Raw genomic sequence first — 23,745 nt, forward strand, 5'->3', positions numbered from 1 at the left:
CGCCGGGAGAAGACGAGGTGCAGGTTTAGAGAATGCCCCATAGCAGACGGAGCTCCAGGGAGGCAGCCCCGTTAGAACCACAACCTCTGGGAGGGGAACATCTAGATGATGTGCAGCTCTTTCCAGCAGCTTCGGGAGGTCGGCCCGGGCTCACTAGAAGACGAACTGCTAGCCTCTGGGGCTTCTGAGGCTGAGTCTTCATCGGCCTCGGAATCATCTTCTTCCTCATCAGACGGAGAGAGGGAGAGCATTGGCGCCAGCTGCTGAGGAGGCATGCCAACATCATGACCGCTGTCTGAGCCACCCTCTGCAGGTACAGGATCTTCATTCCCCGGGGGTGGCAGACAGTCGAAGAAGTGCGCTCAATGAAGCCTCTCCAGAGCACAGGCCTGGCAGTCAGGAGACGGCACCAGACCCGCCGTGGCGTGCTGCAGCCCCATGCAGCGGAAGCAAAGTGGATGTCCCACGTCGCTGTTGAGGGCGCCGCAACCGCAGAATCTCTCAGGTAGACTAAGTAGTGCTGGCTGGGGAGCCCCGAGGGACGCCGCCGGCTCCATGGTGAGTCGCTGGGTAGTCATCACTTTCTTCTTTCTTCTCAATTTTCTTGTGAACTGAAACTTTCTGGGAGCAGATGTGTGGGCGATGCCCGCTTATACCGTGGTCTAGTTGGACACAGGTGCGTGTATGTTTTTTTTCCTCAGTCAATGTAGCTGACTACGGTTTCTCAAGCCAATAGGAACTTGCCCTGTGGGGCGGAGCTCCAAGAAATAGAACAAGCTGGCCCCAGCCCTTAAACTAGGCTGGTTTATAACCATCAACGCCTTGTCACAGATTATTAAATCTGTTTGGACTGGAACAATTGTCATGTTTTTGTGTAGGCTAAACATTGGTAGAGAGAAATGAAGTTATTTCTTTTATTTGTCACGTACTACATCATACAGGTGCAGAGAGTAGTGAAATGTTCTTCCGTTAGCTGCTAGATTGTGCAATATAGAGAGGTTTAAAAACTGTGGTACCTCCTCCTCCCTGACCTGAACAGAGACAGAGAACAGACAGTGGATAGTTCATCTGTTTCAGATTTATAGTGCACACCTGCACTGTTCAGCCTTCCTACACACTATAATGCGTATACAGTTTTCATGTTATTTTTCCCCTAAAAATACTTGAACAGTATGAAATATAATTTATACCATACGGGTGCACATTATACATTCAGACACTTTACTTGTTCAAGCGACTATAAACTACTCCTAATATCCTGTTAAACTAGCTAGGCAGGAGGCCATCTTAGATCAGTGAGAGCTGATCAATATCGTCAGCAGGCCGGCACAATACTCTGGCGCAAGTGTTCGTGTGGGGTGAGTGCGTCACATGTCCCAAGGTCATGACGTTTATTCTTCTCAGCACAGGCCAAGCAAAGGAGGGGTGAGAGAGGCTACGTGGCTGGTTCTGGCCTATTACTCACACTGTTAGGGACGATTTTCATTTTTCATTCCCAGTCATACAAAAGTCTGTTCAACTGACAATTTCATTCAGCCACCAGAGGTCGCCCTCCATCCATGTAATGAATGGGTACTCACCTGATAATTGCAGTTGTAGCAATGGAAAGGCAGTATTATTGCATGCACTAGTAATACAGAGTTGCTTGTGACAAATATGCATAATGCCTGTTTTTGGTTTGTAACAATAGCAAACATTATGACCAACGGTATTAAATGACCATCCTACTGTAATTGTAACAGTATAATTATTACCACTAACTGAACTGTTGGGGATATGCTGCAGAATTGTTCCTCAAGCACCTGTTGGTAGAAATATTATTAACCATCATTATTACTGGTAAATTAGAGGGTTAGACTTCATGTCTGTAACCCACATGTGACTTAATGTCCATGTTTTGTTTGATGCCATTTAAGGTTCATAGGCTATAATAAGATTAAGATAATTAAAGTTGCTCAAGAAAAGGGAAGTGAAATAGGCCTACGCATTTTCTGTCTCTGAATTATGTCAGACCAATCTCCACAGTCATCACAACTTCCTTCGATTTATGCAAATCGATTAGCCTATGTGAGCGCATCTGCAAGACTCGCACACTCGTGTCTGAGCGGCGCACTCTCATAATAACAACAACTTAGCCAAACCCAAGAGCCTGTAGCAGTGGTACGCGTAAGTTCGTGGTGGAGATGCCCTGGTGAGCGTCGCTAGGCTACAGCTTATCCAATTCCACAACTTTACATGCGGAACGCAAGGGAGGAGGACCTGCTGATCCACGGGTTGCCCATCGTGCTATGCCTTCCACTGGTCGAGGGGAGAGCACGGACGGGACAGCAGAGGACTACGACGGGGAGTGCGACGGCGGCGGCCGTGTCAAGTGCGCTATGGAGATGACCTGCTCCACGAATTACGAATCGAAAGCGGACGGTATGCCTTTCGATGAAATGATCGACCGAAACGGCGGGGACACGGCGAAGGTACCTGTGCCAGTGGACAAGTGGAAGTGGACAACCCCCATTGATCTTTACAGACTGCGCGACAGAAAGTTTCTGCTGGAGGATAAGAAGCGCTTGTGCGCGTGGGCTTTGGGAACCGCTTTGCTCGGAATAGTGCTGATGATCCTGCACGCGGAGTTGTGCCCACTGGCCTACCAGCCGGTAGGTCCTTTTAAAAAAAAAAAAATAATAATATTATATTCAATACTTAATCAAATTGCCAACGAATTATATTGCAAACTTACTCCATTGAAGAAATGGCATAGCCTACTTTGCAATTTGAATTCCAGTTCAAACGGTTTGGGATATTGTGGGGTGGGAGGACGGAGTGATAAGATGTTTATCAAAAACAAAAGATTGCGTCATTTTCATTCCCAGTCATAAGAACATTTGTTCAACTGGAAATTTAAGTGGGCAAATGTTTTTCCAAGAACAAATCTGCAGCTCTTTAAGAGAGGAGATTAAAAAGAGAGCAGCTAAAACATCATCATCCTATCGTCATAAGAGAGAATAAAGATCAGTCCATAACCTTGCCTAAAAGAGATCACGTTTAAATGCAAAATACATTATTATACATGTGGTAGTGGACAATAGAACTAACAGGTCATATTTGAATCAATCAAAAGACACATGACTCATGTCTAAGACACCTGTTGACCTGTCAAAGTCACATGGCAGAGAGACAGAGAGGGAGTAGAGGGCAACCCGTGAAGACTAATATACACATGCACTTTCACCTATGTGTAAGTTGTATCTCATCAGTTTCTAAAACATTTGAATACTTTGCTAACTTATAAACCGGGAGAGACAGGTTAAATCTGGAGAGACAGGTTAAACCGGGAGAGACGGGTTCAACCGGGAGAGACAGGTTAAAGGGGCGAAACGTTCTCTGGTTGTAGACTAGTCGTCCTCCACTGAGGCAACGACCATAGAGTTTGTTCAATCATTGCGCACCACTTGCCTCAACCCCAGCTGATAGGATGACCAGCAAGTGCCGTCCCAGCATGCAATGTAACTAAGAACCAGAGAGGATGGACTGGACTGCTGGCTGCCGCATCAATTCCCCGAAAGTCAGGAAACGAGATATCCTGCATAAAGCCACAGTTCTTCCTTCCTCCTCAGAGGAAATGTTCTAGCAGGTCACAGACCAGCGAGGACATCATAGCTATGTGTCATTTTAAAGTAGTAAGCTGTATGTTAATGTTGCTTCCGTTGACAGAGGCTCTATAGCTGCCTAGACATCAAGTTGTTAGGTTTAACCTAAATCGGCCGATGAGCCGGGTGGAGCACAGTGTTGTCCACAATGTGGGCCCTATCTTTATTTGATCAGGTGGATTAAGAAACATTCAAAATCTAAGTCACCTTTATTTGTCACATACTGCATCATACAGGTACAACGGGTAGTGAATTGTCCTTCCTTTAGCTCCTAGCTTGTGCAATATAAGCAATATAAGCAACATAAGCAGGATAGAGAGGTGAAATAAATATATAAAGAAAAACAATGTTATGTATCTACAGTAGATAAAAGCTACAAGGTACAGTATATGTAATCCATACGTCTCGGCATGCCCAGGGTGGGATTCGAACCCGGGCCTCCTGTGGGAAAAACACTCTTTTAATCAGCTACTCCGGTGAAAAGCAAGCTCTTCATCGGCGTGGGTGGACGGTATTTGAACTGGGGGAGTGAGTTTGACAGTTACTAGTAACAATTACTACCTGTTCAAGGAATCACAAGAACCCAGCACAGGGCATGTATTATATTATATTGTATTATATTATATTGCACTGTACTTTAGATTGTGATTCTTGCACTTTGCCTTCAGCACTAGATTATGCTCTTAGTCACTTGTTTTAGAAAGAAGATGCACTTGTGAGTTCTGGCAAGTAGTAGTACATTGGCTCTTCCTACGTTAAATGCAATTATTGTAAGTCGCTTTGGATAAAAGCGTCTGCTAAATGACTGTAATGTAATGGGATCCGGGTCACGGCACCAGTGTAACCCATACATTTGAGTGGGATTCGAACCCCGGGACAGACACTGTTTTACATTACATTTACATTACAATCATTTAGCTGTCGCTTTTATCCTAAGTGACTTACAATATTAGTTTTAACCAGCTATGCTGATGAAAAGCTAGCAGTTATCTAACTAGCTAGCAGCTATCAGTGCAGGTGGACGGTACTGGGGGAGTAAGTTTAACCAACACCTCGCTACTACTCACGAAAACCCAGTTTCACTCGGTTACATATATACAGTACATAGTCCGTTACATATATACAGTACATAGTCCGTATACATGAAGTACATGTTCTCTGCTTCTTATTCAATCACCTGGCAAGTCAATGAAGTTTAATGAAGTGTAGAGAGACTTATGAAGTCACACCATTTAACTGTGGCTATCTTTATTATCTTAACCATTTTCTTGAGTAACTGATTAACATTTACCAGACTTGATGTGCATGCATACAGCAGTGCAGTAGTTGAATCCACACCTGGGTTTTGAACCATTGACCCTCTGATTACTGTAAAAGTCAATTTCCAGCACCATGAATACCTAAGACTGCAACGCATTACATTAACATGCAGAGCACAGCAGAGAACAATGAACCGGACAGACAATCCACAAGCTAACAAGTTTTCACATATGCAGCGGAGGAGGAATGTCAGACCACCTCCATGATGACTGACTGAATTAATTCCTGTTTTCTCCGCTGAGAGAAGCAGTGTAACAGCTACACCAGGAAAAGTATCACCAATGCACTGACGCCAATGCACTGATCAGAGTCACACACCTCACAGTCACATGGTCCACGTCTGGCACAACTCACCCAGGAAATGTCCATGTATGTTGTATTTTGGCTGCCATGCAGGTCACTGTATCTTTCTCCCTGCACTGACTCACCCCACAGTGTTTTATTTCAGGGGTTTGGATGAGACTAAAAAGAAATCAATGGACAGGTGCTCATATAATGGGGGAGCATTCATGTTGCCTCTAGGAATGAGCATGCTTTGACTAACTTGGGTTGTTTTCCTACACTACATTTGATTTTGGAAATGCAGTTGTATCAAATGCATCAGAAACTATAAATGGTGCTCAGGGAGCACAGACCTCCGCCCATGAATGCATTTCGTGGCTCTGTGCGCGTGTGCGCGTGTGTGCGTGCGAGCAGGACATGTTTGGTAGAGTGCTGCATAGGGCCCTAGGAAATCTGTTTGTTTTTTTTTTTAAATTCAATTTTATTGTTTTCCCAATTCCGTTTTTTTCCCCGTTTTAATTTTTCTGAATTGTGTTTTATGATTTAAGGTCATTTTTATCATCAGAAAGAGGGGACAATAATGTAAATTTCTACTTCAAGGCAAGTGCTTCAATACAGAGTTGCCAACTCCTCTGTAAGGGAAGTTTAGCTGTTGGCTCTCCCAAAAGTAGCTAGGAGTAGCTATATGACGTAATCAACTAATTTGCATAATATGCAATTCTCAAAGAGGCAAAATAAATAGAAAAGGCTGACCAGGTAGTATACAATCTAACTGTAAACATAAAACATAACGTTCAGAAATGTGTGTTTGGTAGATGATTACTCTGTTGTAACAATGCTTCTTGGCAATACTGTACATTTTATAGTGTTGGAAAGCCTGTTTATTTCCCTTTTAAATGGTGCCCCATTTGTAAGGAACATGCATTTGTGTGATGAGCAGCACAGCTGAGTATGTGGGTTGCGCCCATTAAAAATGTGACAAATCTTCTCTGCCAATGCTATACAGCTTATACTGCTGTTGCTATTGCCTCTTGTTTTGTGGATTGGATGATTGAAGTCTATCAGTAACAAGGAAGCAACGAGACATATTAGCAATTTTTATTTACCATTTATTCATTTAACACACAGTCAGGAGCCTGTTTTACAGTTGATTCCATTTTTATTACCTGATTCCGCTTCTCCGTCTGCGATTTCCACATCACGTAAATCATAGGGCCCTACATTCATTAGGTCAAGAGCTCCATGCCAGTCCAAACCCTGTGACTCTGTGACCTTCCCATGTCGAGATATGGCCACTTTAATCCCCCCATTGACAATGAATGGGGGGAATTTTTCGCTCCTGAGCCCCAAAAATGCCCCAAGTCCCAAAAATGAATGGAGGTGAATGGGTTGTCTTGTATATGCCAACCTCCTCGGGTTGGAGCTGGCGAGGGGTGGTTCGGTACCCTCCGGGCTCTTCCCCTCGCACACCCAGCCCAAACCCTGTGTCTCTAGCTCCCCCACGCAGGGAGCTGCCTTTGCTCAAAGTTTTGTTTTGGCTCTGCACAAGCACATCCGTGCAGGACATGTGTGGCGTTGCCGCATTAGTTAGGTTGAGAGCTTAATGCCAGTCCAAACCCCGGGGTTCTGCAGTGTTTCCCCTAGGATCTGTTCCAGGGGGGTAGTAGCCCCCCCCCAGAAACTACTAGTGTTGTCGTGGACCGGGTGTATCACGGATACCTGGTGTCAGCATTGTGGTCAGAGACACTAGTATCTCTCTAATCTATCCCTAATCCCCTGCTTGTTTTTACCAGGAAAGAAACATGGGCAGAGTTCTCCTGCTTATTTTTTTCCCGGGGAAATCAGCAGCCCTGAGCCTAAATCCACAAAATGATTGGAGGTGCTCTGTGGCGCACCCCTCAGGTCGCCGCCAGCGGGGGGCAGTTCCAGTACGCTCCAGGCTCCGCCCACCGCACCCCCCTCAGTCCAAACCCCATGGCTCTAGCGGCCCCCACACAGGGAGCTGGCTTTGCTTAAAGTTTTGTTCTCATTCATGGAGCCGCCCTGTGATTTGAATCTGCTCCAAAATTTTATGGCTTCTAAGTTGGCCTACACCACTCGACTTCACCTTATGAAAATCAGTCTGGTAGTTTTTGCGTAAACCTGCAAAAGAACAAACCAAAAGACGAACACACAAGCAAACACATGCCACCAAAAACATTACCCCATACCCTGCGCTGTCGCTGGGGCGCAGGTAACAATCGAACTGAGGCTCAGATCCAGTAGTACTGCTTAAGCATGACAAAAGCCGGCTTTGCAGAAAGTGGAGCTATTTGAGGTTGTTTTTCCACATTTAGTGCTCCCCTCACAGTCCGATTACTCAGGGTAGTGTATCTTTCCACATCATTTGGTATATAATTAGGACTGAATAATTCAAGAGCTTCCCCTCCAGGCGGGGGCACCTTGCTGGTTTCAAGGTCTGGAATGAAGTACGTAGAACCGAGGGCGTAGGATCCTAAAGTTCGTTCATGTCCTTTTCTTCACACCACCGTCTTCCTGAGTTACAGCCTCTTACATTGACTGTGTGCCAAGAGGATACGTCTCCAATACAACATCCGCACATTGTGTCACAGAACAAAACAAAGCGTAGATAGGGCCCATGTCTGACATCAGGGGTAAACTCTGAGTCATATGGCAGGCACATCCTAATGGACAGCCCTTATTAGAAGGTAAATCCTTACACTAATCTACTGGTCTGTTTGAAGGGTAGGCCCATAAAGTGAAGGGGATCTTCCATGGTCTCTTGGGTGGCCCTGTGATGACGGAGGGTGCGCTATCCATCCAAATCTTTGAGAAATAACCCGTGTTACAGTTAACCAAATTGGGTCGTTTCAAAAGGCTTAAATTACTGAGTTTCCAAAGGAAAAACATTACATAACAGATTGAGACACTCGGAGCAAGGAACATGTTGTGGAATCCATGCGATAAGTTATGCTCATGTGAAGCTCTCAAATTAGGCCTGGATAAAATTAGACATGATGCAGATGCTACGAGAGAAATAGTGGAAAAGGATTGAAGTTGCCAACGAACGTCACGCCACGCCGTGGGCCCCCACCTCCCCAAGTTGAAGTTTCCTCGATTTGGTCTGTAAAAAAAATCACAATTATCTTTTAAACTGTAAACTGCCCGTCATTAAATTCACGCCCAGTTAAAACTTCCATCTGGTTACCTCAGTTGTGTGTGCGCGTGGACGTCATGCCATTAAAACAGCATGCTGTCATTTGATTAGGGCATGTCTGTTGAGATGTGCACAGTAGATGGTGGCCAGAGGAAAGGGGGGCCTAAAGATGTTAAGAAGGCAGCGGCACTGATTATTTTCAGGTCAATGTCTGCTCCTGGCTACGGTGGAGCTTATCTGCTATCTTGCAAGCAACATTGCAATATAGGATAAAAGCACGGCGAAGTAGTCGATTTCCTGTCCTTGAGTGTGGATCTGTTTGGATTTTCCTTTGGATTACATGACGTTGCAGAGTTATGAAGTCATCTCTTGTATCATTAGCTAATAGGCCTTTTATGCCCTGTGTGTGTGTGTGTGTGTGTGTGTAGGGGGGCATGTCAGATAGAAAATTGGAGAGAGAGAGAGTGAGAGAGAGGGAGAATGTGCACGCATATATGCGTTTCACACATAATAAAGTTGTCACCAAATCAGTGTGGTATGCCCAAAGGCCACCGAAGGTCAGGGCATTCCGCTAACAGGCTGGCTGCTACCGGAAAAAGGGCCAATGGAAAAAAAGCCCTCTGAAGTGAAGCCTGGTTAGAATAACTATTAAACCTCCCTTTTATGTCTTTATCTCCGTGTTCCCCTCTCTTCCTCCCCAGGGCTCCAGCTACGCGCTCTTCATCAACTGCTCCATCTCCATGTCCACTTGCTGCCTTCTGATTCTCATCATAGCCTTCCATTACAAGGACGTCAGGGTGAGTGTGACCTTTGACCTTATCTCCAACAGGCCAGAGAGCTGATGAGGATAGGGGGTTCGGTGAGGAGGGTGTGGGATGTCGTTACTCTTTGGAGAAGAAGGTTCAGTTGAAGTATTTTATTTTTATTTTTATATAATTTAAAGTGTGACCCTGATTACCCTTAAGTAGCTGACATGCTAATAGGAACGGCTACCCTGAGAGACAGCACGGCAGGCTTCCTCTTCTCTTTCACCTCACTGTGTGACACCTTGTCAATACACATGCCACCAGGGCTTTGGCTGAAGATACAAAATTAAATGCAAAATGCCTGAGATACCCAGTCCTTCCAAGGCCCTTCAGTCACCCCGCACCCCCCTCCACTCCCGTTCACCCTACTAAATGAATGCAAGTTCTTTTATGTGTTACTGACACGATGAGGGGCATATACCCATCTATACATATACAGTTAAAAAGAACAAAAACAGCAGAGAAAATTATCGTTCCTATTATGTAGTAGTATGGGCCATACTAAAGCTTTTAGCTAATAGGCCTTTAAAGCCTCTAAAGCCTTTTCTCTCAGTCATCGTGTGAACTGATTCCGGGGTGGGAGAGGTATTTGGCTGGGGTCCCAGGAAGGTGAAGGGGGGGGGGGTGTTGAGTAACTAAGCACATGTTCCTAGGGGTGAGGATTGGCATCACCCACCTCTCAATGTGATTTATGAACCCCAAGCCTCATCAACCTTCCTTTTACCCCCCCCCCCCCCCCCCCCCCTTTGCCACCTGACCAGATTCCCATGTCCCTGTCCAGACACTTATGCTGGCCTAGCTGTCTAGCTTGGCTTGGAGCCGTGTATGAGCCACTCACATAGCCCTCTGGTCAGCCACATGTACCCTAAGCATGGCTCTTTATGGAGAGCTGCTCATTTGCATCCTCTGAGAGGCTCTTTGTGTTCTGCTGCAGAGGAGAGAACGTGTCGGATGAAGGTCAACGGATTGAAGCGTTGCTACAATAAAAGTGTTTTATTTGCAAGCGTAGCACACAGTTTGACTGATAGCACAGACTGCAGACACGATCGTCGCCGGTTCACAGAGCGTGAGATTTATTTACCTGATGGAAACAAAAAGAGCCATAGCTACAGCACAACAAACACACCGACTGTCAACACAAACACACCGACTGTCAGCACACAAACCTGCTATTTTATATCTGTCCATACACAAGATAAAACTATGCTGCAGTGTTCAAAGCTAGCAAGCTTGTGGCCACTCTGAAAAACATTGGCCTAGATGAGTTATTATCGGAAGTAGGACATCCAATATAAATAAAAATAGTGTGGTTGATATCTGATAAGTTACAACAAATAGCTCCAGATCCTGTGTGAAAATTAGAGGAAAAATCTAACATCAAAACCCAGCCACGTGACGTGTTTTTTTGTTTAATCTTAAAATCTCAGTTTCAGTTTAGTAACTTCCAAGCATACAGTACGTAAATACAATATACAAACATGTCCAAGGCTTCATTTGTTTTTCCTTCGGCCTGCCGCTGTGTATGTGGACTCAATCACAAAGGTTTACCCTTTTAACTCTTTTAACTCTTTTAACTCTTTGTAGCAAGTCACAATGGAAGTCACAATGGGTTCTGACTTTGTGAACATAGTTTCATATATCAGGAGCGTAACGAAATACAAACAGCAGACTGATCTGATTGTATTAGCTGACAAGCGTTCAGTTTTCTTTTCAGGGATGAGGCGACATTTGAGAGTTCTGTCGTCTCAGTGTGTCCGTCATCTCAGCGGACCGGTGGGTCAGCGCCAGCTCCGCCCTGCGATCTCCACACTCTTGACTTCCTTTCAACTCGTATCTGCTTTAGGCGGAACCGTGTTTGCCTTGGCCTCCATCTCTGTCATAACGAAATTAATCATCTCCCTCTCTTTATTATGCGCAACCAGCCCCACCTCAGCTGTAATCCTTAGCTGTGATTTCCTTAATGCTGGATCAGATGAACAATCCATTGTTGAATCCCCTCATATCCTCCTGCCCCCCCCTCCCTCTCTCTCTCTCTCTCTCTCTCTCTCTCCCTCTCTCTCTCTCTCTCTCTCTGTTTCTCTCCCCCTGTCCAGCTTTTTATGATCGATCACAATCAAGTGGACTGGCGCATCGCCATGACGAGCCCCAGGGTACTGGCGATATCCATGGAGCTGGTGGTCTGCGCCATCCACCCCGTGGGCAGCTACTGGGAGGTGAGGAACCCGCAGGCCAAGGAGGAGTCGGAGGTCAACTCCTCCTCTTCGGCGCCGCTGTGCGTGTCCTCCCGCCACGGGGGGGCGCTGCTGGAGATGGAGCTGCTGCTGTCGGCGCTGATGTTCATGCGCTTATACCTGGTGCGCAGGACCATCCTGCTGCACAGCAAGGTGCTGCTGAACGCCTCCTACAGGAGCGTGGGGTCGCTCAACAACATCAACTTCACCTTCCGCTTCGTGCTCAAGGTGCTGATGAACACGTACCCGGGGCGCACGCTGCTGGTGCTCATCCTCATCTTCTGGCTCATCTCCTCCTGGATGCTCACGCTGTGCGAGAGGTTGGTACGGGGCGGAGGGACGCCAACAATCTCTCGTTTCGCCTTACCGACCGTCTGATAAACGCAGACAGTCGCGGTCATGTGATAGCTTCGCCACCTGGCACAGGGTGGCAATGAGCAGGTTGGACTGGAAGGTTGAGCAGCAGTAAAACAATGTTAAGGAAAAAAAAAAGACTAATTGATGAAAATGTGATTCCTGAGAACTGCAAGCACAGACGTTCAGACAAGCCAGGCCAGGTCTTCTACTCCTCCACCCCCTAATTTATTGAAAACAGACCAATGGCCAACTGTGCAACTCAGAATCTTGATGGTCAATTTGAGTTCCCTATTTGGAAAGGATGTCTGATAATAACCGATTCGATGATAATAGTTGAACATGACGTGTTCAGTTACTCTGACAAATTGTTCTTCGTTGTGTGCCAGGTCACCATCGGACCTCAGCATCGTCACAAAGGTTTGTGTGGCCGATATGAACACACATATGTTCACACTCAACCAACAGTGGAAGATTTTGCCCCTGATCACACCTTCATTAGTCAAGCTGGCCTTTAAACGGCCTCTCAGTATGATGAGGACTGATGACTGACAAGCAGATAACAGCTGTTTTGTTGTTCATAGCAAAATTAAAGCTAACGTCTTATGACATTCTAGTTTGATTTCCAGTCAAAATGTTGGTCTGGGAGAGTTAGAACAATGTAGCACTACACTTAGTCTCTGGCTCACTCTGACTCCAGTCCAAGGTAGTGATCTTGATGCAATGTGATCTCTGAATGAGCTACTGTAAACGAGGCGTCTGTCGTTTTATCGTTTTATCGTCTGACCCCGGCTCTCTGCCGCCCCCTGCAGGCAGGCGCAGGCGGAGACGGGCCGCATGGACACGGCTCTGTGGCTCATCGCCATCACCTTCCTCACCGTGGGCTACGGAGACTTTTCGCCGCATACCAGCTGTGGCAGACTGGTGTGTCTGTTCACCGGCGTCATGGTAACTATGGGGGGTAGAGGGGGGGAGGTAGACGGAGGCGGTATGAAGCCTTTTAGTCTGTGTGTCTGTCTGTTACCTCGGTGACCCAAAAGGCCGCCGGTTTTGGCTTGAGACCGGCCCTTTAACCACGTGGGAACTTGAACTGGTGTCTGCAGTGCTGCCGGTTGAGTTCCCATCAGTCATTGCATACCATTGTGCACTTGAGCAAGGCACATAACCCCCAACGTTAACACGCAGGCGCGCCGGTCGTCCTGGGCTCAAACTGATAGTAGAACATTGAGGAGAAGACCAACTGGAACTAGAAAGTACTTCCTGTGAGGTTGCTAGTTGCTGCAGCTTGCCGTTCTGCTACTGAGGATCGATGCGCCTTCCTCCCCTCCCACCTCTCCCTCCTCTTACCAAATACTACTACTGCTACTACTACTATTATAACCACTAATACTACTGCTACTACTATAACCACTAATACTACTAATACTTCTGCTACTACTACTATAGTCTCGCATAGCCAGACCTATCTCCACACTTCGTTTACGCTGTGGCAGTGCCGGAGACAGGTCTGGCTGGACAGATTACCATTCTGCAATAGGGGGGGGGAAAAACGCAGTATTTCTTTAAACCAATCACAGTCGTCTTGGGCGGCGCCAGCCCCGTACGCAGCGACGGTGCTCTTGCAAAATAGTCTGGATCGAATCTGATTGGTGCCGAGAGAATCTCTAGGCCTGAATCAGATTAATTTGCGCCGCCAGTCTCGCCACTGATTGGGCAGTGTGACAACGAATGACAAGGTTTATTGCCAAAACCTTCAAATCTGTTGAGTCAGACTACTACTAATATAACCACTTATACTACTACTGCTACTACTACTACTACTACTACTACTACTATAACTACTAATACAACTACTGCTACTACTACTATAACCACTAATACTACTACTGCTACTACTACTATAACCACTAATACTACTACTGCTAGTGTAACCCATCCATTTCAGCGTGCCCAGGGCGGGATTAGAACCTGTGTCTCCCACTTGGGACGCGGATGCGCTGACAGTTGCTCCAATAGGGACGTCCCTCTTGGAGGGACTGTCAGAGCTCCTTTGAGGAGTGAGTTTCACCAGCTACTCTCACGTTTCTCTTGGTTACACTCACCCCTCCGAACTCAGCCCCCCCATTGGGCGTGGAGTCATGGTAGCTATGGGGAGATGGGTGGGAATGTAGACTCTAGTCTGTGTGCCTGTCTGTTTCCTCGGTGACTGAAAGGTCGCTGGCTCGAGACCGGCCCTTACTGTGGGAACTTAACAGGTGTCTGAAGTGCTATCAGTCATTGCCTACCCTTGTGTCCTTGAGCAAGGCACTTAACCCCAACGTTAACATCCAGGGGCACCGTTAACACCCTGCGCTCGACTCTGATGGTCGAAGATAGAGAAGCAGAAGAAGCATAAATTGTAATTATTATTATTAGTAGTAGTAGTAGTAATAGTAGTAGTAGTAGTAGTAGTAGTAGTAATAGTAGTATTATTTGGATTCATTAATACTGTATAACAAAACAAAAATGTAGTCCTGTTTTGTTCTCGTGCTTAGGTTAATAGGCTTTGATGTTCAGATTGGGATTAATAGTCATAGATTTAGAGAAGTACAGATACATATGATGAAATACAGAGTACATAATAAATGGCCATGACCAACTAAATTGTGTAAATATATGAACAGTTTACAATGGAAATGTACTGTATGCAAACAACAGGCTGAACAACATGCATTAACTGTACAGTATTTTACATGTATGAACCATAAGTATAGAAGAATGCAAGGAAACTCCATACAAAGTCTTTGAGACAATTGTAGCAGCAGTTCTTATCAGAAACGATTAGTCTATCTATACTATGATTAGGAAAGCAGTGCTGCATGTGTAACACCCTGTCCAAATAATGACTGATGCAGGAACAACCAGGCTCTAGAGGCTGAACGCGTATACAGCCGTAAGTGGCATCGCTGTACTCATAGTTTTCCTTTCACAACTCTAATCTATGTCTATTTTTTAAGTTTGGTTTTTATCTGTATTCTTTTCCATGTTCTCACTGTTTATCAGTGCCTGGTTGGTCTGTGGTCCACAAGCTGTAAATGAGGCCTATGGTGTCTGGAAGCAAATTGTTCCACTATTCTATTCTATTCTATTCTATTCTATTCTATTCTATTCTATTGTCATCATTTCTATTCTGTTTTTTTTCTATTCTATTCTATTCTATTCTCATATTTTCTATTCTTTTTTTTCTATTCTGTTTTTTTCCATTCTATTCTATTCTATTCTATTCTATTCTGTCTTGCTATTCTATTGAAGCTTCCACTCAGTCTGGCCATGTTTTGAGTAGCCTCATATGGCATCAGCAGTTTTCAAAGCGTGATTTTTCTCAGCTGTGTTTCTGTCATAGATAACAGCTGTAGAGTTATGATGCCCCTCAGTACCAGGTACTCCCTAGCCCCCCACCCCACATACCCCTCAATACCAGGTACTCCCTAGCCCCCCACCCCACATACCCCTCAGTACCAGGTACTCCCTAGCCCCCCACCCCACATACCCCTCAGTACCAGGTACTCCCTAGCCCCCCACCCCACATACGACATATGTCTCACTATCTGCATTCCTCTAATGCTCAGCTCACAGGCTTTGTTTGAGCAGTATAGTGATGGAGACCGTCGTCTCCTCATAGTCACTTCCTCTCACTGTGCCTGAGGGTGGCAGTGTGTTGGTTGTTATGCTGAGCTCAGGAAGGAGAGGGACTGGTGATATCCGATGTTATGATTTTTTTATCACTTGCTTGACAAAATGCATCGAAAGAGTGGGATATGAGCGTCTGAGACTGAATCACTTTAGTTAAACCCATTGACCCATGTACAGAACAATACACAAACCTAAAGCACAATCGGGATATTTTCAAATGACAGACAGTGGTGTAATCATATTAAAGGAAGTGAAATGAAACTGATCTGGAGTCAGTGTGAAAGTGAGGAGAAGAGGCAACGGAAGACAAGGTGGCCGACAGAATGAGAGAGAGATGGAGTGAGGGGGCAGAACAGTCAGAGGTGTAGCGAGGGAGAGAGAGGGAGAGTGAGAGAGAGGGAGAGTGAGAGAGTGGTTTCTGGGCGTCGCTGGGACAGTTGTTCGGACCGTGAGGAGGACTTGGCTCCCGGTCTCACCTCTGCTCCGGGCGTTTCCGCTCGGAGCAGATAAGGGGGCCGCGAGTCACAAGAGCGTCGGAGGGGCGCATGCTGAGACACCTCCCTGACACAGTGGAAAATAATCCTTCACTCCTCTCGCTCTCTCTCCCCTTGTTTTTATAAGCTTTCCCCTATTTTTTTTTCAGGGAAAACTTTCCACCATTTCCATTTTTAGTTGGTTTATAGCCCTTGGCACCACTGGAACAGAAGGGCGTGCCAACCTGTGCCCGTGACATGGAGAAAAAAAAAAGAGTTTCCTACTCCCAGCAGGGCAGCTCTCTAAGCCAATGAGTGCAGCGGCGCTCACACCTGTAACGCGGGTGAGAACCTCAACATGCAGCCCCTCCACCCAGACCCCGCCCACCTCCCGCCCGGCGTTCCCCCCAGCTGTCTTTGGGAGTCGAGCTTCGACGTTCACATCCTATCCGTGGGTGTGGAGGGATCCTGGGAAGGATGTCGTGCCTCTCAGAATTCCCAGATTCACACAGAGCCCCCGGTTCCAGTACATTAGCAGCATCATCTGTGTGTCCTGGTCTGTGTTGCCTGTGTTTCACTGTGACCTTCACCGGGGAGGTCGGGGTATGCTTTCCCAACAAACATGTTTATCAAAACTGTGATCGCTGTCGCTCTCTTTTTGTGTTGAACTAATGCAATCCGGAGAAGGAGAACAGGTAAAGACTGGTCTCTACTTTGAAAACCACCAAACTAAAAAGATCTGTCGTCCATCAGCGTCTTGCATCCCCTCACACTCCCACTGCGTCTGTCTGGTTGTATGCATGCGTGTGAGAGCTACTCTGATTCGCTCTGTGGCTTGTCTGAATCTGTTGTCAGCATTCTGTAGTTCCATGTCCAGTAATAGCTCAACGCTATTCTCAGAGGAAAACACACTCTGTTATAGTATAGCACTTCCTCTGTGGCCTCTGTTTAACTGTTTCACTCTCCAAACATAGCATCGGTTATAGCACTGTACGTAATAACGTATCCAATCATTAACACAGACCATATCTGACCACAATTCAGCCATGACCTCTTGAAGTGAACTGCTCAAGGAAGTGAGATATCTCACTGTATCCTATATGTTTACGTGATGACATTGTGAAGCTCTTGAATAGACCTCAGGATGAAGAACAGTTTGGTAACCGTGTGTGTTTGGTTTCAGGGTGTAGCCTCCACCGCCATGCTGGTGGCCGTCATGACCGAGAAGTTGGCTCTGAACAAAGGAGAGAAACATGTGCACTTCTTTATGATGGACATCCAGGTCTCCAAACGGGTGAGAGCCGTAACGCTGGCACTGGGTACAAATGATCTTGGTAAATTTGGCAAAGTTTATCTGAATTTTCATTGAGAATCTTTTCAGCGAATGTTCACTCAAAATAACCTTTAAACTGAATTTCAGCCTTACACAGGTTAGCAGTCTGCTATGTAAAGTAAAAGTAAATATTGAACGATTTACTTTAAAGTTAAGGTCATTAGGCAGTCCTTGAGTCGACTATTTTCTACTGCATCTTCTGGTCATCAGAACTGACCACTGGTAACAGCCCGTTATCCTCCCCTGCCCATCAAAGGTTCCCTCGGTCTCACAAGAAAAACAAAAATCATCACACAACGGATGAGGCCTTTGGGGTGGAAGCAGTGCTTTTTTTCCATGTTGCACGCGTGTTATGGTTTTTGAGTCTTTTTATAATATTATTTTTTCCTTAAATAGGGCACAGAAGAGGGCAGGATAGTGTGGGAAAAGGGCTGGGGGTCCGGAGGGGCACGGAGACTGGGAACGCCGATCTCTTAATAGCCTCCAAAAGGCGTCAAAAGGAGGAAACAATCACGTCCCTGTCAGGAAAGAGACTTGTGTCAGTCCAGGACGGCATTTGGATGAACAGGATATGCTAACGTGTGTGTCCTGTGTGTGTGTGTGTGTGTGTGTGTGTTTCTGTGTTTCCTATGTGTGTTCTTGTCGGTGGGGTTTGGTAGTTGGTGCAGGGTACTGTGTTGTCGACGAGGAAGAGGAGTCGAAAACTTTTGCTTCAAGATGCCATCATGCTGTCATACTATAAGATAATACAGTAGATACTGTACAGTAAGGTGTGGTTTTTGTCAGGTTTCTGCAGGGGTGTTTGTGCGGGCCAACACAGCCCCAGACTAATGTTCTCAGTGTGAGATCGCAGGACTTGATGGCTGAGGATACAACTGCTTCCTCCCTGCTGGTGGATGCATCCTGTAGCTCGGTGCATCCTTACCTCTGCTTGCAGTTGTTTTGGTGTGTGTGTGTTTGTGTGTGTGTGTGTGTGTGTGTGTGTGTGTGTGTGTGTGTGTGTGTGTGTGTGTGTGTGTGTGTGTGTGTGTGTGTGAGTGTCCCTGTAAGATGTTAGTCGTTGGCCAGATTTACACAGGAAGAAGGGAAGGCATCTGGGCATGACCCCTGACAGACCCTAATAATAACCCCCTCACAACAGATCCAGAGTGACATCACGGCCAATGAGAAGGCCGGTGATGATGCGTAGAGCAGGAAGACCAGCAGACATTAATAGAATCAAAGAGAAACGAGTGATGAAGAAAAAAGAAAGCGGTAGAATTTTCACAACCCACATTTGGCCCACTGATGGCTCATTCCATCCTCAAAATATTCTTCCCAGTATGAGGACTGTGTACCCATCCGTTTCTGTTTTTCGCCTCCGCCATGTAAACACTTTTTCAAATATCCGCTCAGGGTCTCACTAAGGGAGGGATCACGCCATAGTGAGACACCTCACTCAAATTCTCAAAGAACTGTTGTAACAAAATTAACCTTATAAGTTCTGTGTTATTATTAGTTATCATTGTGTTTACCTTTTTTAAGGTTAAACACAGGAAACTCATAGTAATATTGCTTAATTTCCCCAGATACATTTTGTGATTTAATTTCCTGTTTTCACTTTTGATACAAAAAAAATGTTTCTCCCTCAAACAAGAACTGTGCTTGTTGCTGGAGACTTCTCTCGCTCTGAAATATGCTGGCGTACACCTACTCAACAGTATGTCTTTAAACCCATGTGGGACACTATTGGTGACTGAGTCTGGATGTTGGTCTATGTAGGTTTGATATGGTGTCTGCACACGGCCCCAACCAATGCTAACCGACTCCCAACACCCAACATTCTAAAGTTGGCAGTTCAAGTTTAAAATTCAGCTGCAAAATCCAACCGACGTCAACAGTCACCAACAAACATGGCACACCCATCCAACGTTGGCGTTGGTTGGCTTTGTTCGGGGCAGAAGTGTGCAGACACCTTTAACGCTGGCATCTCTGTCCCAGGTCCGCCATGCTGCTGCCAACGTGCTGAGGGAGTGCTGGCTCCTGCACCGTACCGACCGGAGCAAGGGCAATAGCGGAGTCCAGCGGAGACACCAGAGATGTCTGCTGGAGGCCATCCGAGTGTGAGTCATCACAACTACCCGCTAGACAGGATGTGCTGGTTTATGGGTCATTATTAGCTCTTTATCAACATGCTGCTCTCAGACCATAATAATAATAAGACTCTGCACTAGCAGGACAAGGGCACCTCCCAGCACTTTGATACTGTAGACATTAGGGGCTGTGGTTACAGACATCAGTCAAATGCAAAATGATTTCATGTGTCACTGTACAGTATTGTTTTATCTGATTGTTTCAGGCTAATTAATTCATCATAGATGTCTCATTTGTACAAAAATAAAAATGTGCAAAACAATTCAGAAAAATAATTGCGCATAGTAGTCATACGTGTGACAAATACAGAACATTTATTGACGTGAAAGTCAGTGGAACGGAGAACCGACATTTGATTTAAAATAAAAAAAATAAAAGCCTTTACCAAACTGAATAGACAAGCACAATACTAATTTTCGGAGTGACAGTTCATTCTGCATGTTACATGCTGGAAACGTTTGTCCTCCTCTGCTGGTTCCCCCATGTCCAATTTACTTGCTGCACATCTATTGTTGTTTGACAAGATCCCCCCTCACCATCCTGCCTGAACACGTGGATCGATGAAGGTGACCCCTCTAAAGAGAGCTCCTAGCAAACAGAACAGGAAGCTTGGATGTGTGAATGTGCAGATCAGGCAACAGCAGTGTGTGTGTGTGTGTGTGTGTGTGTGTGTGTGTGTGCACTGGGGAGGGTATGCCTGTAATGGGGGAGGGGTGTACTTCCTGTTTGACAGTTTGCAGAACCACTATAAATACATTGTGGAAAGTCAGCATTAGGAAGCTCTTCCAACATAGCACCTTGGAATAACCCTTTACTATTGAGACTGAGACAATTTTTTCATTTTTATTTTCAGCTTTTATGCATCAGTTTTGGTTCTTTTGGCACCCACACTAGGCCCCAAAGACTGAATTCATCAGTGCACATAGCTACTTGATGGAAGTTCCCTGCAATATTGGTTTCCGTTTTTCTTTTTCTGGGCAGTTCTGGTTTCGTCCAACTTAGAATCTAAATTTAGGAGTTTTTCCAACCATTAACATCAAGAACGTTCTAGAACTCGAGTGTTTCTTGAAACTAGCCATTCAAAATCTACAGTATGGCTTCTGTATGCTGAGTTACTGGCATCATCTACAGGCCAGAAGAGATCAACTAAAGCTTCTATGTACTGTCATGCCTAGCAATGGACATATTTTTTCTGCTTGTGAAAAACAGAACTCTCTAACTAACCACTAACCCTAGCTCCAAGGCCATTCTCAGAGTGAAGGGCTTAAGAATGTTTTAGCTTTCAAGGGTGTTGTATTTGCCTAATGAACAATAGACAAAATTATTATAGAATCATTAAGAGTTTTGCTTCACTGTACGGTGTTACAGTAATAAAGTTCCCCTTTACAGTGTCATCACGGCCAGAACTCTACTCTGAAATAGATATAATTTGCATAATCGGCTGCTAACCTTTTCCCTCTTCTGAACAGATTTCGGCATCTGCGTCTCAAGCAGAGGAAATTGAGAGACCATGCCAGCGAGATGGTGGATCTCCCTAAGGTAAACCACACTACAGTAGGCTACATCCACATGTCATGAGTGGTTGATTTCCATAAACCCTCTCACCAGACCATTATCCAGTATATTACAGCTACTCTAGGTGTTGAGATACATAAAATGTCTGCAGAAGGAACACAAAAACTCTATAAAAAGGCTAGAAATGATGGTTCAATTGACTTACTATTCACAGAGCCGGACAAACAGAGGACACTTAGCCGATTTTTTATCAGCGTATTTGTTTATTTTATCCAAATTGATGTCAAGTACACCAACCTTCATAACAACTGCACACAGGTTCAGTGATCAGCATCATCTCATCGTGTTGCAGCGTTGCCGTTTAGCGCAACTGTGGAAAAACCAAATTCTGCACAAAACAAACATGTGGAATGTGATTGATTCTGAACAGATGCAGATGGTCTTGTCCGACCTCAGAGCCAACTGGGAAAACTCGTACTTTGAGCTGGAGCAGAGAACCATCTCTATGGAGCAAAAGCTGGAGGAGCTGGGGCGCTATTTCCACCAGACCTCTGAGCTGCTGAGCCGAGCCTTACACCAATGTCACCCAGAGATCAGGTAGTCTTACACCAACACCACCCAGAGATCAGGTAGTCTTACACCAACGCCACCCAGAGATCAGGTAGTCTTACACCAACGCCACCCAGAGATCAGGTAGTCTTACACCAATGTCACCCAGGGATCAGGTAGTCTTACACCAACACCACCCAGAGATCAGGTAGTCTTACACCAACGCCACCCAGAGATCAGGTAGTCTTACACCAACACCACCCAGAGATCAGGTAGTCTTACACCAACGCCACCCAGAGATCAGGTAGTCTTACACCAACGCCACCCAGGGATCAGGTAGTCTTACACCAACGCCACCCATAGATCAGGTAGTCTTACACCAACGCCACCCAGAGATCAGGTAGTCTTACACCAACGCCACCCATAGATCAGGTACAGTAGTCTTACACCAACGCCACCCAGAGATCAGGTAGTCTTACACCAACGCCATCCAGAGATCAGGTAGTCTTACACCAACGCCACCCAGAGATCAGGTACCCTTACACCAACGCCACCCAGAGATCAGGTAACACAAACATAAACCAAGATAGCGGCAAAAAACAAGAATCAGGTAATGTAATTGTAACACTTCTAGTGTTAGAATGCCCCCCTCTCTCTTGAGCCCCTGTTGTCCTGTCACTGCTACAGACTACAGATAGTAAATTGCCAGATTGTGAACCTTATGTCTGGTTGCGTACCTAGGAACTGGAATGAGGGATTGATTAGTGCTGATAAGATATTTTAAGTACAAGCGATAACAAGAATTCCATACTGGTTATATATGGCAAACTTTCTATTCTATTTTATTCTATTCCCTTTGTCAGAACAGCCTGGACTCCTAACAGTGATCTTCATCCACCCCCCCCCCCCCCCCCAACCCACCCGCCGACTCTTAATTCTCTCTCTCTCTCTTCTCGTTTTCTGCAGGTGACGTGTGTCTATGGTTTCCTGAAGACTGGAGAAGTTACATTACTGTCATGGTCTGTCATTTCCACGGGACTAGGAGGGGAGTCCTCATCTCCCAAAGCTGCACTCAACATTTGGCCTGCTGCACCTCAACACCGTCGAGACCGTCTGACCCAGCGCTGAATAGATTGTTCAGTGACTTCGCCCCAAGATCTATCGGCTATATTTATGAATATGCATAAAGCATTATAACATGGTCAGAGACATCACGCCCTCATGCTCTGTGGTAGCTACTAGGAGCTGCTCTGAGATTAGCCTTCTGAGAGCTCAGTTATGGAGGCTGATAACACCCTCCAGTGAGCCCCCTAATACCATGTTCAGTGACCTCTTGGGACTTGGTCGTATGCCTTATTCCTATGGAATTAGAGGTTTTTTAAATGAGGGTGCTGTCCTCACATGACTTATAGAATTCTCAGTCAGCTTCTCTCAAAGTGTCTCTCGTGACAGACGGTTATTCCATTATTTTTTGAACAGGAAGCATAAAATAGCAACACATCTACAATGAGATCTAGTGTGTAGACTGCTGCCTCTTTAATTCACAGAGAGAACTGCAGGATTCGTGTTAAATACACACCCTTATTCTGACGGCTTCCACATATCCTAATCCACCCGACTGGTCCGACCTGTGGGCGATACAACTCACCTGGTCTCCAGGGAGCGGCCTGTTAGTTGAATGGTCCTTTGAAAATTGAGAATCTCTATAGCTTTTAATGGAGCAATAGGAATCACCCCTAGACTGTTGAAATCTAATATATTGCTGTCTATAGAATGTATATAGGAGAAAGACATTAGTTTGTTGGCATAGTTAATTCTGCTCTCAAAACAACCTTTGTGGGAATGTGTGGGGATTAATTCAGCCGGGGTGAAGTGGCCTTCCACTCCATTATAGTGGAGAGAGCTCCCTCTGCTGGACAGTACTTGGAATCAACCTAAGTACAAATAAGATCAAGATCATTTGTCAATATATGTAATACAAATTGAGATGTACAGTATTGTTTTAAGACTTCATAAAAATCATGAGTTGTTGGGTTTCCTTCTGGGAGGTGGGTTTCCTTCTGGGAGGTGAGGCAGAAGATGTCAACCTGGCTTGGTATGGCAATGGAGATGAGACATTTCCATACGTCCAATACATGCTTCACCTAAAAGAGTTTAACTAATGGCAGAGGCAATGCACCACATACACTATCATCATCTTTCTGGCTATCATCTTTCTGGCTACAATTCCTCTTAAGCAGACCCAATGGTTGGTCTGCAACCTTAAGGGGGACATT

The 23,745-nt window shown here is 45.6% G+C and overlaps 1 protein-coding gene across 1 annotated transcript; it reads left to right on the forward strand.

The window, feature by feature from the left end:
* Positions 1-2,288: 2,288 nt before the first annotated feature.
* Positions 2,289-21,521, forward strand: kcnn4 (potassium intermediate/small conductance calcium-activated channel, subfamily N, member 4; the record flags this gene model as incomplete). The annotated part of the gene is made up of 8 exons (XM_084442453.1): positions 2,289-2,651; positions 9,105-9,200; positions 11,303-11,764; positions 12,611-12,742; positions 17,123-17,233; positions 19,253-19,374; positions 20,875-20,944; positions 21,351-21,521. The coding sequence occupies 8 exons, from the start codon at positions 2,289-2,291 to the stop codon at positions 21,519-21,521; spliced, it is 1,527 nt and encodes a 508-aa protein (XP_084298579.1).
* Between the last annotated feature and the right edge of the window lie 2,224 nt (positions 21,522-23,745).

The sequence above is a fragment of the Borostomias antarcticus genome (assembly GCF_949987555.1).
Source record: "Borostomias antarcticus genome assembly, chromosome: 8".
Classification (NCBI taxonomy): domain Eukaryota; kingdom Metazoa; phylum Chordata; class Actinopteri; order Stomiiformes; family Stomiidae; genus Borostomias; species Borostomias antarcticus.